This window comes from Myotis nattereri (assembly GCF_964212035.1).
Source record: "Myotis nattereri genome assembly, chromosome: 4".
Taxonomy (NCBI): domain Eukaryota; kingdom Metazoa; phylum Chordata; class Mammalia; order Chiroptera; family Vespertilionidae; genus Myotis; species Myotis nattereri.
In genome coordinates, this window is record NC_138079.1 from 44067708 (window position 1) to 44085270 (window position 17563).

General features: G+C 47.2%; 1 protein-coding gene across 2 annotated transcripts; it reads left to right on the forward strand.

The window, feature by feature from the left end:
• The first annotated feature begins 698 nt into the window (after positions 1 to 698).
• Positions 699 to 15570, forward strand: CKMT2 (creatine kinase, mitochondrial 2). Of its 2 annotated transcripts, none has more exons than XM_081088805.1 (10): positions 699 to 752; positions 4163 to 4334; positions 5578 to 5776; positions 7110 to 7167; positions 7634 to 7855; positions 9464 to 9549; positions 10503 to 10626; positions 10835 to 10969; positions 12235 to 12360; positions 15218 to 15570. In XM_081088805.1, the coding sequence occupies exons 3-10, from the start codon at positions 5772 to 5774 to the stop codon at positions 15335 to 15337; spliced, it is 876 nt and encodes a 291-aa protein (XP_080944931.1). In that variant the 5' UTR covers positions 699 to 752; positions 4163 to 4334; positions 5578 to 5771; the 3' UTR covers positions 15338 to 15570. The 2 variants fall into 2 exon arrangements, with proteins under 2 accessions (XP_080944931.1, XP_080944930.1); XM_081088804.1 differs by having other exon boundaries at positions 705 to 752; positions 7072 to 7167.
• Positions 15571 to 17563: the final 1993 nt, after the last annotated feature.

The following is a 17563-nucleotide window of genomic DNA, read 5'->3' on the forward strand; positions in this document are numbered from 1 at the left end:
GGCAGGGCAGCTGTCCAAAGTCCTGGTGGGTCACTGCTATTTACGGCCAACCTTTCCGGTTGGTGGTGCCTGCCCCAAGGAGGGCTATTTTTAAGCGGGAATATGGCCTGCTGGGTTTGCTGGGTGGCATATTAAGCTGGTGTGGATAGAAAGTGAGATTATCTAGCAATCTGCTTCCCACGTGGTTGTGATTGCCCTGAATCGGGGCCCCAGGAAGGAGGTCCCTCGTCCCTGGCTCAGAGCTCGATTAGCAGCAGGAGAGCGGGAGCTTTAGACATCGCTTCCTCCCAGACCTGAGCGGCTGGGGTGGGGGTCATTCTGCAGACCTAACCGCAGCCCAGGGCTGGTGCTCCTGAGGGAAGGTAGGAACAAGTCCCCTAACTGGTGTGAGTTTCCAGGCAGGCCCTTCCACCTTGATGCAGGACTGGGCAGCCAGTGAGCTGGGCTGTAGGCCCCCAAACCCCTCCCAGAGCCCGGGGGAGGCAGCTTCCAGGACCACACTTGGGCGAGGGAACCATTTCAGAGAAAGGGCAGGTGCTAGAAAGAGCGCAGGGCTGGCGGCAGAGAAGTCAGGGGCTGGCCTTCAAGGGCACAGCTGGGGGAACAAGTGTGGCCAGAGATCCTGGATGGGATTGGCCAGAGGGGCCCAGCCCCGCCCAGCCCGAGCCTTGTCCAGGCCGGCCCTGCCAGCTCACCTTACACACCGCTTGGCTGTGTGCTTGCGGCAGGACGCGAGAGACTCCGGCTCCAAGGTCAGTGAGACCATGAAACTCAGCTTTCTGCCTCTTTAGCTGGGGCACTGCTAGAGCCAGTGTGGGGGGTCTGGTGAGCCGGCGCCCCAGGGCTGGAGACCGGGAACACCTGTAGTACGGTTGTCTTGGCACTGTGGTGGTAACTAAAGAAGCCCTGGGCTGAAGGCTCCCCTGTCCCCTGCACACGGGCACAGGTACAGGGGACAGGTCCTTCCCGTGGGACAGCTCTGCATGAGGTGCCGGAACCCCACCAGCACCCTGCTTGCAATGCTTGTTTTTGCTAGAGAATCAGGATTATTTTTTTCTTGATGGAAAAAAACATCTAAATGCCACTGAATGTGGGATTTTTAACCTTCAACTTTCCCTCCCTTGTAATTTACAGAGACTAATGGGTTTGTTTCTGGGAGAGGTTTTCCTCAGCAGCAAGAACCGGTGCAAGTCACTGGCTTGGGATATACTAACTGGCAAATGAACTTTGCGAGGCCCCCAAAAGGAGCTCATTACGAGTCGGCCCAGTAGCTGGACCCAATTTAAACTGGCTCACATCGTTGCTAGAGCATTATTCTTGAAATGACTAATGCATCAATAACGAACCAAGTATTGTTTCTTCCCCACCGGAGGGGAACACTGCTGGGCATTGCCTGTATGTGTTTGGCTGTTTGGCTCTCGGTGAGCTGCTGTCAGCCCTGTTCTTGCTTCATGAGCGGGTGACATTTGCGCCTTTGAATGACCTGGTGCCTGTGGAGAACTGGGCAGCTCCCGTGAGGATCTGCCAGGACACATCTGCCAGGACAAGCCAAACCCTCCGGCTCTCCTTAATGCTGCCCTTCCGGCCTTCCTGCTCTGCGACCCCCACAGGGTCAGCGGGGGCCATGCGCGTGGCAGTTAATGCCCCAGGACAAGCCTACGCTAATGTAACTGGTGTGCTGCTGCCAGAGGGCTTTTTTCCTGCCTGCAGCTCTCACACTTCCCATGCCTAGTGTCCTTGGTATGTTCTCTCTGTTCTCCTGGAGAACAAGACCCCACAGGAACTTGACTAACCCAGGGCCTTCGAGAGATCTGGGCATTACTGGGCTGTGTGAGCACCCAATTCCTCCTTTGCATCTATAAGCACCCTCCTGTGGGTTATGGGTTAAGGCGCCATCCCAGCAAAGCACAGGAGTGCCACATGCTCCTGGTGCTCTGCCAGCTTCAGGATCAAATCACATCCTCTGAGAATGGGCCAGGTGGATTTTCCTAAAGGACTGGCTGAGGAAGGTTCAGGAAACTGTGGGGGTGGGGAGAGGATAAGGCATGGAGAGTCCTGGGTGCTCAGAGGCAGGAGGGGGCTTGGTTCCTGGCTCAGAGGCCCAGGGTCTCCATCTCTGCTGCAGCTTCGAGAAGGACCCTTTTGTCTTCTCAGAGGAAACCAGGCAGGAGCGTGTGTCAAACATTCTTGGAGTTCCTGCCCACTGAGTCAGGAATCCCAGAGGGAGCCAGCCTTGAAGGTGACTGCTGGAGGTCATCTACCCTGCCTGAGAAGCCACAGAGAATCCTAACCTTGGGCAGGCAGGGAGGCACCTCCTCCTTTAGAGCATTTCAAAGGACTAGATGTTTCCAACCTCCTATTTTCTTAACAACAACTTACCCTTAGAGAGGAGTCTGGTAATGGTCCTATGTCTTCCTCACAAGAAATCCCAGGAAAGCCTTTACTTTCTTGTAAGCAAAGGCTGTAAACATCTCCAGCCTATGACTGTCTACTTGCTGAATAAGACAGATGCCCAAGGGTGCCCAGTAGGTGATGAGTGATGTGAACCCTTTGCTCTCTCGGAATGGGAGGAGACAGCCGTTTTCTGCCGGCCTAGGAGGCTGGCAACTGTGGGAATTGGTTCAGAGTGTTCTGTGGACCTGGCTCAACCCTGGACATCCACTGTTTGGGGGGTGATTCTTTCTGGGTGGAAAGCTGACACGTGGTCTTGCCACTGCCCTCCATCCCCAAGGAGTTCAGACACATGGGCGCTGTGTACAGCTGGACCAGAAATGACTCTGAGTCAGCAGAAAGGCACCCAAGGTGTCTCCATCCAGGATATTCAGGACAACCAGGAGGCTCAAAATTGAGGCAATGACAGAACTCAACACCTGCACATTCCAAATGTTATGGAACCAGACAAAACCCTTAGACCCGGACCCAGGCTCTCAGTACACTTGCCTGGGACAGAGAGATACACAGCTCCTGGGCGCTCTGACAAAAGGGCATAATCTGGTGGTTCTTGCTTTTTAATGGAGAGGGTGAGTGTAGGACTAAAACACGATCATTGTCTTCGGCTGTCATCTTGCACCCCATGTAAAAGTCTCCTTGGCTTGAGGCTCAGCAATTCTGCCAGATTTTAGTTCTGATGCTGTAAACAATGCTGTATAAATCAGGAGTCACAAAGGTGTTCCAGGCTAGGGAAACTGAGGCAGGCAGCTCCTATAGAGCGAGACATGACCTCCTTCCTCACCCCTGCAATCCCTAGTTCTGTACAAGGGAGAAGAGAGGAGGGAAGGAGACAGAAGGCAAGAACAAATCTCAGAGGAAGGCAGACGGGCCCAGCAGGCTGGCTGTCGTGTCGGGCACCTAGCATCAGAGTGGAGTGAGCAGAGGTACCCCTGGTGTCCAGGCCACTTCAGCAGGAGTTTGAGGACAGGGAAAGAGAACAGGCTTAGAAAGAATATTCTGGGACTTGGGCAGAGTCACATGCCCTGAGGCGATAATCCTATGACGAGGAGCTGCTGTGATAAATGCATTGCTACGGTCTTAGGGGTTTAACGGAGTGGAGTGATCTGCGGCACTCCTAGGTCCTCAATCACAAAGGTCATTTTTCCGGTAACTGCTGGCCAGTGAGGGGCTGTCTGTAGGTGCTGGAGTTTGCAAGAGGCTTGAATCCAGGGCCAAAGACAAGCCTGGGTTCAAATCCCAGCTCTTCGATGTGCTGGCCCTGAGATCTGGAGGTCTTGAGCCTCATGCCCACTTGGCAGATTGTTGCAAAGACCAAAGACAATGTTCGTAAGGCCCCTTGCATGGCACATGCCTCATGGGAGGAGCTTACTAAATGTTAGTTTTTTTAAAAAAAAGACAGTAAAGCTTGCTTGGGCGTGAAGCAACGGAAAGGACCTCCCAGGGAGCCAGAAAGTAGCAATCCTGTTTTGGTTATTTCTCCCCGTCATAGCACCGGAGAAAAGGTCATGGACTTCAGGGAGTTTGATATTCACAAAACCACCCAGATTTTCCCCAGCAGTGCGGAGGGGTGTGGGGGAGAAAGGAAGAAAAAGAAAAACACGCCAGAAGACAGGCTCCGGCTGCTGCAGTGCTTCCTCGTGCCGGTTGATCTCCACGCTGGGGTTCAGGGCCATCCAGTGAGGCTGTCTCACCCAGTTTTTCTGCTTTCCAGACACTCAACCAAGAAGAAGGATGGCCAGTGCCTTCTCTAAGTTGCTAACTGGCCGCAATGCTTCTCTGTTATTTGCCACGCTGGGCACCAGTGCCCTGACCACCGGGTACCTGGTGAACCGGCAGAATGTGCGTGCTGAGGCCCGGGAACAGCACAAGCTATTCCCTCCGAGGTAAGTCCTCTTGGCTTTCAAATAGCTGCCGGTGCCAGCCAGAACTATGCTGCCCCCTGCTGGACACTGCCGTGGAGGACAGCTAGGTGGCGAATACAAGGAAGTGTAGCGTCACCATTCCTGCCCAGAGCTTGCAGTCTGGTTGGATAGTAATCATAGTCACAGTTAACAATTGATTAGCACTTCTATAGTGTGTTAATCACTACACATGGAGTATCTACTTTATTCACCTTAGCATCCCTTTGTGATGAAACGGAGGCTTAGAAAAATTAAATAGTGCCTAAGTGCACACAACTAGGGCAGCCAAATGCAGATTCGGGGACACTGGTTACAGACTCAGGCCTCATTCACTGCTACACTGCCTTCTGGAACATGTAATCACATAGTGCTGATTTTAAGTGTCAGCTTAAAGGGCATGGCAGGCGGGACGTGGAGGCGTGGTTTGAAGATGGACTTGTTTCTTCAGCCCTTGGGACCTGGCCAGGACTGAGACAGCACACACTAAATAGAGCTGAAGTGCAGAGCTGACTAAGGGATTCTGCATGCAGGGTGGATGGGAGCGGCGGGGAAAGCCCGGTGTTTCTCAGAGACATTTACAGCTCTTGTGGGAATCAGGGTCTCTGAGGGAATGACCTGCTCCCAACATGCACCTCAGGGATTCCTGAGGTGAGATTGCCTGTGTTTGAGCCTGTGGCAGCCCCGCATCCCCTATTCTTCAACCAATTCATATCCCAGCGTAGGACATTTTATTTCTTTCTATGTATTATTCCAACAGATATTTACTGAATGCCTGTTTCAATAGCCAGACTCAACAAAGCAGATAGTCACAGAGCTTGCATCAGAGATAGAGGGCGGATAAATGGCTGCTTTTCTGTGTGGTCCCACCTGCAGGGTTTCAGCCTCTATCACTAGACCCAAGGCACCAAAATGCACCTGTTGTATTTTACCAAAACTTCTGGGTTAAAAAGTGCACGTGACTCCATTTATTTTCTAATTATTTTCATTCTACCTCCCTTTTACATGAGCGTGAGCCAGTCTGGGCTGCTGCAGCCAGGTCCCTTTCTTTGGCAGTTCAGGGGACTTTATTTTTCTACTCTGGCTTACATAAGTCATGACTCCTAGCCAAGTGTCTCGTGCTTACTGGCTAAAGAGAGGCTGGTGGAAGGATGGGCAGACACAAAGGCCATTCATAGGGCCCTCCCTTCAGGGCTGCTCCCTGAAAGCCTGTCCCCTTGGTGCACAGTGCAGACTACCCTGACCTTCGCAAGCACAATAACTGCATGGCCGAGTGCCTCACCCCCTCCATCTACGCCAAGCTCCGCAACAAGATGACGCCCAAAGGCTACACTCTGGACCAGTGTATCCAGACTGGAGTGGACAACCCCGGTCACCCCTTCATAAAGACTGTGGGCATGGTAGCTGGTGACGAGGAGTCCTATGAGGTAAAACTATCAGCTGCAGGTTCTGGAGTGGGCGGGGGGGGGGAGGAAAGGGGGCGGGCTCTGGGTGCAAGCCCCTTTCTGTGTGGGCCAGCTTTTTGCCTTCTCAGGCAGGGCTGCCTCACAGCGAAGCCAGCAGAACATCCGGAAAGCTTTCTGGAGCAATGAGGGCTGCAGCTTCCCAGGGACAAGGCTTCCCTTGCTGTTGCTCTAGTTCCTCTCAGGGAGGAATTGCTTGCATGACAGAATTCTCTGAGATCGTCAAGGAGACGAATTGGGAAAATATATGCTTTTTATTTTATTGGTGTGTATTCACCCATAAGACATTAGGAGATGATGTGTTAGTGGCTGGGCTTTACTGGGGGTGGAAGGCGGTGTGGTGTGTCTTTAGTTTGAGAATTACTCATTACACAGCCACTGCAGCCCAGGCTTCTGAGTTCAAGTCTCTGGGAAATCCCATGACCTCCGCATCCTCATCCTTGGCACAGAGGCACAGGGCGGCCTGCCGCTAGGGGAGCTCAGCCACCTGTGGCCCTCTCCACAGAGCAGCTTCTAGTCCTGGCAGATGTCGCAGCTGCCTCCCCGAGGCCCCCTCCTTGCCCTTCTGTTGCAGGAGCTGAAGGCAGCTCCCTGGGAGGGCAGCCATCGGAGAAGGGAGGGGCCGCCTTGAGGCTGGTGGCTGGAGTCCCAGACCAGAGCTAGCTCCCTGGCCCAACACTCCCCCCCACCCCCCCACTTCCCACAGCTCCCTAAGCCTGCTGGGTGCTCTGTTATGACTTCTCCGAATGTTCTTTTACTTAAGGTTGCTCCTGACGTTTTTAGTTTAAGAAAAATAGATTTTGCACGAGGTATTTCGGGTTGGGAAGGGCCGCACAGCGTGAGAGGTCCCTGCTCTGCCCTAACTGATGCTGGAGGCTTTTCTTCTGGTGCAGCCGGGGGTTTCCACGACTGTATTCTGTTGCTTAAACTCTAGAAACTCGCCTTCCCTTTGACCACAAAACTACGTAGCCTCTGATCTAGCGGCTTCTTTTACCCCAAAGGCAAGAACTCCTGGAGAAAACCCTCAGATCCTTAAACGCAACATTTCCTTGTTCCGTCAGATGGCAGTGAGCTTAGAGCGATCCTTAGGGAGGAGGGTACAATGGCAGAGTCCTGCTTTCTCTGGTGGAAGTCCATCATCGCCATCATCACCTGCACCGTTATTAACTACTAATCCACTCACACCCTTTCCTGCATGGTGGTCTTTTCATAGTAGACGCACCAATTAAAGAGAAACAGGAGCATCTTTCCTCCTGCAGGTGTTTGCCGACCTTTTTGACCCTGTCATTAAACTCAGGCACAATGGCTACGACCCCAAGGTGATGAAGCACCCCACGGATCTGGATGCATCCAAGGTAGGCTCAGCTGCCTCTGGCCGCTCCTGTCAGCTGGCACCCCAGGGTCCACAGTGAGGAGCGCCCTGCCGGGAGAAGGGCCCCTGGGTCAGATGCCCCTTCAAGTCCTGACACCGTAGCGCAGCATGCTTCCTGGCCCCGAAGGCCAGGAAAGCCCCAAAGGTGGTGGTGGTCACTAACGTTAGGCCTCTCCTATAGCAATTCCTTTCTTCATAGCACTCCTAAGGGGGGCATGGGATTCCAGGCGGCTCTGTGCAGAGAGCTCTGCCCTCTCACCCGTCTCTGAAGCCCCTGCCTCCTGCTCCCACCCACGCCCCGTTCCAGACTGTGTCCCGCATGTTGTGCAAATGCGCCCAGCGCCGGAGGGTCTCTCCCGGGGACACTGCCAGGCGGTGGGTTGTGGCCGAGGCAGGACCGGGCGGGGGCCGGGGCGGGCCGGCGGCGTGACCCCGCGCTCTGTCCGCAGATCACCCACGGGCAGTTTGACGAGCGCTACGTGCTGTCCTCCCGGGTGCGCACCGGCCGCAGCATCCGCGGGCTGAGCCTGCCGCCAGCCTGCTCCCGGGCGGAGCGCAGGGAGGTGGAGAACGTGGCCATCACGGCCCTGGAGGGCCTCAAGGGCGACCTGGCTGGCCGCTACTACAAGCTGTCCGAGATGACCGAGCGGGACCAGCAGCAGCTCATCGACGTGAGTGGCCCCGAAGCACGCGGGCCGCCGGGGTGGCGCTGAGCCCTGACCCACGCAGTGCGGCCTCTCCCGGAGCTCAGGCCCTGCCCCGGCTGGGAGCTTGCTGGGGCGTCTGCGTGTTCAGAGTCGTGAAGATGAGGCCTTAAAACGTTAGGCCAACCCACGCAAGCATTCTAAGGGTCAGATCTGCAGATCTGGGTTTGAGTGGAGGTGAATGGAGGATTTCTCTGCTGGCTGGTAAATGAAAACAAAAAGGTGTGCGGATCCTGTGCCACACCCACAGGAAGTGTGGAAACTAGGAAAACCTGGAAAGGAGCTTCTCCAGGTGGAGCCTGCCCTGAGCGGCACTGGAGCCAGCCTCTGGGATGCCTGCCGCCTGCACATCCAACACAGCCTCACTCCAGCACTAGAGTGGACAGAACCCAACCCCAAAGCACAGCTAAAACAGGATGGCAGTTTCAAAAGTAACGTTTAACTAAAGTCCAAGGAGCAGCAGAAACAAATACCTGTCATTTCAGAAGATGCAAGGTCCCAAAATATGCCTCATTTCCAATCCAGGCAGGCCAGTCTCCTGGTCTCTGCAACTTCAGGCCAACCCTCCCCTTGTCCCGTTACAGAACCAGCCCTCCTGCACCTCATGTAGCCACTTCTGCTTCCCAGCTTAAGGAACACTGTTTCGTGGGCAGTGACTGTCCACAAGTCTGTGCTGGCTCAAGTCTCTGACCTCTTCTACTTCTCAGAGATTGAAGAGAGACTTCCCTGCCCATAGCCTCTTGATTTCTGACTCCGTGTAACAATACTTGAATGCATGGTATCCATCGTCACACTCTTCGCTGTGTACACACAGAAGGAAAAATGTCGGTCACCCAACATTGGTTTCGATAGGTAGAGTCGCATATTGTAGTTGAAGGCACAGCTTGGGAGTCATAAGGTCTAGGTTTGAATATAAGCTCTACGACCTCCCAGCTGTGTGATATCAGATAGGTTATTTTCTCTTTCTGAATCTCAGTTTTTCTCACCTATAAAAGAGAAAGTGCATAGTGTCGTTGCGAGACTTAAGGAAATAAATTATAAGCACATAGCATAGAGCCCAGCACATAGTCAGCATTAAATTAGTGGTGGCCATTTTTATTTGTAGACCCTTACTTCACATTTCTAAGACTTTTTAATGAAAGGAATGGTAATAAATGAATCAGTAATGTTAGAAACGTAGAGAATGGTGGCTGTGCAGAACAGACTTTTCAAGATGGTGCCCCTTACTCACTGCCCACTATGCCACTGCATGGGGTTTACACACTCCCTAGCGATGAAGTGTTTCCATTGGGCTAACCCAGTGGGTTTCAACCTTAGCTCTACACTAGAATCACCTGAAGAGCTTTTAAAAATCCCACTGTCCAGGCCACAGCTCATATGGTCAGAATCTCTGGGGCTTGGGCATTAGTACTAATTTTTAAGTTCCCAGGTTATTCTAGTGGGCAGCCACGGCTGAGGACCACTGCCTGAGGACCGCAGCCATTGTTAGCGAGTTGAAACTTGGACACCTGGCACCGGCAGTCATGCCCGATCTCATTCGTTTCTCCTTTCTGCTTTGTCCCTTTTGGCCTGCAGGACCACTTTCTGTTTGATAAGCCAGTGTCCCCTTTGTTAACGTGTGCTGGGATGGCCCGGGACTGGCCTGATGCCCGGGGAATCTGGTAGGGACACAGCGTTTCACATTTGCAGTGTGTGCAGAGGCTGTCCTGCAGGCCGTCTGCTTGTCCTAACCTGAAGTTGCTGTGACGTGCACTTGACAGCATGCCCAGCTTGAGCTACCGGAGGGAGAGAGAGTATTTAGAAACTCTGTGTGACTGTGTGTGTGTGTGTGTGTGTGTGTGTGTGTGTTTGTGATGTGTCTAAGATATGTAGGGACATTGGCCAGTTTGCATGAATTATGCATGAGAAAAAGACTATCTTAATTAAGAAAAAAATTAGGTTCATATTATTTGAACTCACATAAAATGTTTCATGACATTAAAACAGAAGGGCAGAAAATGAAAAGTAAATATTGAGGATTTAAGTAAAACCCAATGAGGAAGAATGGATACTGAGTATACATTTATTTGATCCTGGCCAACAGTTTTCAGTCCACTTTGATTCCTGTACCTTGGTAGGTTATTATGACACTACCTGAAAGAGATGAGATTGAAGTGTTCCTGAGCAGCTGCTCAGTGGGAGTAGGTAGGATCTATACAGCAAACATAGGTAAAAATTTTCCGCACTTCGTATACCTTAGACTGCAGGTAAAACTTTTTTTTTTTTAAGGACCACAAGATTTTGGTTGAATCTATTAGGAGATAAAACACTCCTATTAGTGTCAAAGGCAAATGTTACCATAGTTGAATTATTGTCATCCTAGTCTGAGGAATGAGGGAGATTACATTCTTGTTGAGCAAAAACATGACATATATAAGGGTCGGAGTGGTCTTATTCTTCATTCTGTCATTGTAACAGCATTTTATAGTACTTATTCAGGCACAATTACGAGATTAGGGCCATCTAAGAAATTAGGAAGATAAAATGAAGCAATCAAGCCAAAGAGGTAATGGGAATTTGCATGTGTTGAAACAAATATAATTAACACTCAACACCATATTTCTCTCTTCGTTAGGCATAATTATGACAAGACATTTCTCATCTGGATTAATGAGGAAGACCACACCAGGGTAATCTCTATGGAAAAAGGAGGCAATATGAAAAGAGTATTTGAGCGATTCTGTCGTGGACTAAAAGAAGTAAGATGTTATCAGAGATTTCTGAATATTCACTAAAATAAAATATCTTTATTTTTCATTCTTAAAAGAAGACAATGCAGTGCCTTCCAAGATGGGGCTCATGTACCCTAGGGATCATGGCACTCACATACACACACTTCTCCCTGAGGTTTGGGGTGTGCTGAATGAATGGACATCTGAGAACTCCATCATTTGTTCACTGTTGTAGGTAGAACGCTTGATCCAAGAACGAGGCTGGGAGTTCATGTGGAATGAGCGCCTCGGATACATTCTGACCTGCCCTTCGAACCTTGGCACAGGATTACGGGCTGGTGTCCACGTTAAGATCCCGAAGCTGAGCAAGGTAATGTGTTGTAGCCAGCAGCCCTGTTGGGTTCCTCCAGCATCCCCTCAGAGGGGACTGCTTTGTGGAGGGAGAAAATGTCACTGCCCATGCCTTAATCCTTACTTTCTGCACCTACAACCAAAAAATAGTGAGAGAAGGTTAAGTTGACCACAAAAGACATTTATTTCAGTAGGACAGAGGTGAAGGGGCTCTGAGAAAGAGCTGTGGCTTCAAGAACAAAAAGTTTAAATTCTCCCTCATATGACAAACCTGGATAGATAGAAGGGCTGCTCTGCTCCTTGGGGTTCCTTCCATCTCCTTCTCCGACTCTCCTAGTGGAGAAGTTCTCAGACCTGAGACTGCCTCAGACTCACCAGGAGGCTTGTGAAAACACAGACTGCTGGGCCCACCCGCCTGATTTGCATGTCTACCAAGTTCCCAGGTGACGCTGATGCTGCTGGTCAGGAAGCTGCGCTTGGAACACCGCTGTCTTAGGGCTTGTCCCCTCTGCATGGTTACCATCAGGCCCCAAGTGGGAGCTTATGGGAAGTGGAGAGAGAGCACACAAGTGTTTCCACGTAAAGACTTCAGGTCTAGGCCTGGAGGCACACATCATTCTGTAAAAACTTAGCCAAGTGGTCACTTCCTCAGCTCCACTGTGGAAGGGAAGGAAAAAAGGATTCTGTTGGGCAATTAATTTCTGCCACAACAAATGAACCAAATACTTTAAAACAACTTTAGAAAATGTGCTTTCTGCCGAGAAGGTATGAAAATTTTTATTGTTCATAATTCCAATTTTAGAAAAAAATACTTATGTGATTTAACTTCATGATTTAATCACATAGTGATAACTATTATAAAGATGAATAATGAAAACTCACCAAAGCTGGCATCCAGAGGTGACAAAAGCAGTACAGAAATTGATAACAATACACTTGAAACCTATATAATTTTACTAACCAATGTCACCCCAATAAACTTAATAAAATTGTTAAGAGAAAAAGTTAAAAAACAGCCCTGCAACCTTCTAGATGTGTGACCTTGGGCAAGTTAATTCCTCTGAGCCTTAATTTCCTCATCTGTGAAATGGGGGTGAAAGCAAAACCTACTTCATAGGGCTGTTGTAAGGTTAAAAGTTCCAGCACAGAGCCCTGGTACATAGTAAATATATGCTTAATAAACACTAACTGTTATAAGCTCTCATTAGATGTCTTTTCTACGTGAAAGTGCCAATGACAGTGCATGGATTTTGCCTCTACAACACTGTGTTATCCCTGTCCCAGGACCCCCGCTTTTCTAAGATCCTGGAGAACCTGAGGCTGCAGAAGCGTGGCACGGGCGGTGTGGACACCGCGGCAGTGGCAGACGTGTACGATATTTCCAACATAGATCGAATTGGTCGGTCAGAGGTAACATCTCTCTCACCCTCTGAACATGAACTAACAAAATCAGCCTACGAGAAAGAGAAGTAGCCTAACAGCTACTTACCTTATTCACAAAACCCGAGACCTCCTCTTTCCCACTGAGTCCCAGTCCGTTAGTGTTTGGTTCTGTAGTGCTATTCTTCCACAGGAAACACTGCATGAAGGGAAGCACAGTGTCAGCTGGGAGTGTACAGGCAAGCAAAGGACGTGCAGTGGGACTGTGGTCGCCAGCCTGCCCCGGGAGCATTTCCAGGTCTCCAGCAGCAGGAGCTCTGTTATGCCAAAGGACAGTAGTGGTGCCTCACTGTGAAATCAGGGAGCACGTGTGCTCTCTCACCGACGGTGATAAAATAGTGGATTTTTCTCCTGATTCTGAATTTCCTTTGGTGAATGAAGGCCACATACTGTCATCTTCATTTAGGCATTTTTAGATACTTGATACTTTCTGAAATAGTACTTTTAGGGCTAAAGATGAGAAATGAGGTATGCAGTAGGTATACATATGATTATGCTCATAAAATAATCCTTAGGATTCCGTGAGTATATAGGATGGAAAGGGTACATACGCTATATGCAGGCCTGGAGCGATGCAGGAGGTGACGCGTAAAGAGCACACTTAAGCAACATGCAGCTGAATCCTAAGCAAATACTGATCTCAGTACATTCTATCTATTTATCTGGATGTGGTCCCATTGGATGTATTATGCCCATCACTAATTTAAAAGCCTCTTCTTATTACATACAACGCTTAATAACTCAGTGGCTGGTTATTCAATCTGCGGATTATCGATGCTCTTTCTTCTCCCTTGCCAGCTTTTGAATATTTCATTGCCTATTGGTATGCCTACTAGTAAACTAAGGAAAAGAAATGAGAAAATACTCAAAACAGTTAAACCAGCCTATGTAAACCAGCTCTGGTGAAGTACTTGAGGAAGAAGCAGCTAAAAATGCCACAACTTCTGAAATGCACTGACTAATGTGTGGTGTAGTGAATAAGGAAAGTCTGGGCCTAGCCCTGCCTGCTTGTAATATTAACTAGATTTTTATTAATGGAAAGCAAGGTAGTCATTGCTTTGAAAACACTTTATGTCTAATTAAGTTAATAGATAATCATTATAAAAGCTAGAAAAATACCAAAAAGTATTCAAACTTAACAACCCTGAGATAACCATCATGGACATTATTCTGAATTACCTCCCACTTTTATACTTATTCAAAAAAAGTTTGGGTTTTTTTGTTTTGTTTTGTTTTTTAACAACAAAATTTGGTATTATAGTATATATTTGATGTTATAATACAGCTTTCCCCAATGTATTATATCATGAGCATTTTCCTATACTATTCTTCAAAAACATGATGTTTAATAACAGTCCATTAAAGATAGTCCATTATCTATTTAATATCTCCCTGATAATTTGATGTATTGTTTGGCCATCTCTCTATATAAAGTCTATGCCAATCTCTTTGCATAACAATAATCACAATTCTGATTATGTAGTTAAAATAAAATTCTTAGGAAAGGAATTTCTGGGTTGAAGATGAGAGGTCCTGATAACCAAGTTCCCCATCAGGAGATTTATACCAAGATACAGTCCCACTGGCAATCAATGAGAGACCATCGCACCCCACCCTCTTCAACACTGGGATGGGTCAATTTGATAAGTACAAAATATGCTTAGTAATGACTAACTTTCTGATCCAAACCTTTCATGGAGCCTCAGTTTCTTTCTTTTTTAAAAAGAAAATATATTTTAATTGATTTCAGAGAGGAAAGGAGAGGGAGAGAGAGAGAGACAGAAACATCAGTGATGAGAATCATTGATCGGCTGCCTCCTGCATGCCCCCTACTGGGGATTGAGCCCACAACCCAGGCATGTGCTCTTGACCAGAATCGAACCTGGGACCCTTCAGTCTGCAAGCCAATGCTCTATCCACTGAGCCAACCAGCTAGGGCGAGACTCTGTTTTTTAGGCATGAAAAGAGGTGGGCAGGGGACTGGACTCCCTCATGCTTAAGGTATGTTCAGATATTCAACAATCCCTCCCATATTTACTGTTTATCCTTGAGTTAAATAATGTATTTTAGTGCTGTCTGGAGTTAGCTAACTAGTTACTACCTTAGTTTGGGTCTCTGCAGGAACAGTGCAAGTAATTTGTTAGGGAGATGACCCCAGAAAAAAGATTCATATGTAGGTGTGATCTAATTTTAAAAACATCAATATTTGTAAATGAAAGTTCTAACATTTTTCAAAAAACAGAAAATTTAAGTTTTTCTTAATATCATTCACAGTTTCTTTTCAGTAGCAAACTGGTTTGGTAAGTAAAAACATCATTTAATTGTTAAATATTTGATTTTAAGCAAATTTTCAGAAAGACATATATTTTCAGATAATATCCGAACGATAGCATATTCAGTGCTTGGATAGCCTAGTGGGAGGTCAGAATTCAGATCCAGGCCAAAGAACAACACAAGGGTGTTACTGTGTAATTTTGCCTTTAGACAAACTCTGTTACTTTACAGCTGAGACTGAGGGGGGAAAGTATCTGAGATGCAAACTGATGGTTTTCACATATGAAAAACGTTCTCACACACAAAGTAGTAACCCTATCTTAACTAAAGGAAGATCATGAGAAGCCCTGTAAAATGTCTCTGCTTCCCCCTCTGACCGTGACCATCAGACATCTCTCCTCCCACAATCCCGTAAAGAAAAAATGAGAAAGAAGAAATCGTTATAGACTATCTAATATGGCAAGTCCTCATTGCCCCAGTGTTGTTCCTATTGATCAGTGCATTGTATGTGTCTCCTGTGAAAATTAATCATTCATCTTTTCCACTGTCCAAGGTTGAGCTCGTTCAGATAGTCATCGATGGAGTCAATTACTTGGTGGATTGTGAGAAGAAGTTGGAGAGAGGTCAAGATATTAAGGTGCCACCGCCTTTGCCTCAGTTTGGCAGAAAGTGAACTTTCCCTTCCCCATTTATAAGTAATGTGTCTGCTGGTATGACAGACATAAAGGTATTTCTGCTCTGAGAGTTTTTGTAGACTTGGGAAAATGTAAAATGTATGTCTTATCTTTAGAATAAAACTCTCCTTAATCTCTTTGGTTTCCCTGATTTTTAAAAAATGTTTACTAAGAAGGGCAAATAACATCCAATTACCAGTAGCAGGAAATAAAAATATTTTTAAGGCAATGATAAAAATAATATTTGTAAGTCACCTCATTAGAACAAAAGACACTTTTATCACCTAGGAAATTCCAAGGGATTTGCGTGTCATGAACTGGAGTCAAATACCAAATATTACAACAGAAATGTTCCTAATATTCTTATCACTTAGGAAATTACAAGGATTTTAGGAGCTCTGTGACAGGAACACGGGGCAGATATGTACTAGTATTGTACATACATACACACATACTACATTATTTCACAGGCTCTATTTACTTATTAAAGTAAATTTCAGAAAAAAGGATAAAAGAGGACATTTCACATGTACATACATGTAAATTCATTAAGAAGTCTTAAAAACTCGAAATACATGTTCATTTAATAACAAGTTTCAAAATGCATGAAACCCAAACTGACAGAAATGAAAGAGGAAACAAACAAACACACACACAAATTCCTCTCTCAGTATTCCATAGAACAAGTAGACAAATTATCAGGAAGAATACAGAATATTAATTGTGTTTGGATCTGCCTAGAAGCAGATGCCAAGATAGGATTCAACATGAAAGCTGTTTTTGTGGGGAGGGAACAGAAGAAGGAAGATGCATTCAAACAAGCACAGTGCTAGATTGACAGGGAAGGAAGGAAGATTGGGTCGGAAAAGACCACAGAACAGTTCCAAGAAAGTTTTATCCGTGCCAATGGGAAGTCTTCATGCCTGTTGGAAGGCTCTTGTATCTTCTAAAGGAAGAATGGCCTTGCTCATTTATGAGCTCAAAGCAGAATTTGGGTAGCCTGGCCTTAGTATGAACACAATGGTTGATCCATAGGGGCAGTAAGTAAGAGTTGTCAGCTAGATTATGCAAGGGGAGGTCTCAGTAATGCATTTTCATGGCCACCACAGTCCACTCTTTGCATCATACAGACTCACTTCAAGGAGAAGCTTCTTTGTGGCTCCCATGGATCTCACTTTCTAAGGAAGATCTTAGAAAAGGGGGGTTAGCTGTATAAACTAAAATCCCATTGCTGCAACTGGCATTCCTCTGCGACCTCCTCCATTACCCACTCTGAATTTCCCTATCTTCGTCTTGGCAGACTATGGTGGCTTCCTTTGTAGTAGGAGCCAAGCCTTCAGTCCTGAGGCCTTGGCAATTGTATCCTTCTTGGGCCTGGTTTTCACCTCCCGTTGTAATAGTACAAGGGATGCCACTGTATCACATGGGTTCCCCATCTATCCCTAACTGTCCCATCATGTAAAAGCAGCTCTTCTTCTCTGCTGTCAGCACTGATCACCCCTTTCACAATGATGGCTCCTATTCTCACCTGCTGGTCCCAGACATGGTAAGTCTTATTATTCCTAAATATTTCATAACAACTTTTTAAAATTTAAAATTGAATTAACCTCAATTTTTAATGTAAAGGGATACGTAGCTATTAATTGAAATGGAGGAAAACTTTGGTATAAATTATGGAATATCTACTGTATTTAATCCAATGATCAAGATAGAAATGAAATAATCACCATCTTTCTACATTAGAAATATTCCTTTTTCTTGTATATGTAAGGAACTATACAGGGACTTAAAATTTTATTGGGAAACAACAAAAGTGAAGGAGATACTCAAAAACCTCAAAACATATAAAAAGGCAAATAAAACTGCCATCTAAGATTTAAACTAGAAAAATCTGCACATAACAGAGATTAGCCATCTGTAAGACTAAAACCAAAGAGTTGCCTGGGATCTAAGACGAACCTAAGAACCGCGAGACTGCAATCGGATGGTTCAGAAAAGAAAGCCAAGTAAATTACGTTTTATCCTTTCTGCAAAAATCCTATATGAAGCTAAGGCAAAGGGTTATCATAGAACCTAGAAACGGAGGATGGAGGGATCACATCAGTTGGACGGGCCTTTTGCATCATTGGAGAAGGCCCCACCCAGTTGCTACAAATGACCAATTCTTCATTTGTTCCTATGGTAGATATGGGATTGGATTGTCTGACCTTCTTGCTTTGGGCTCA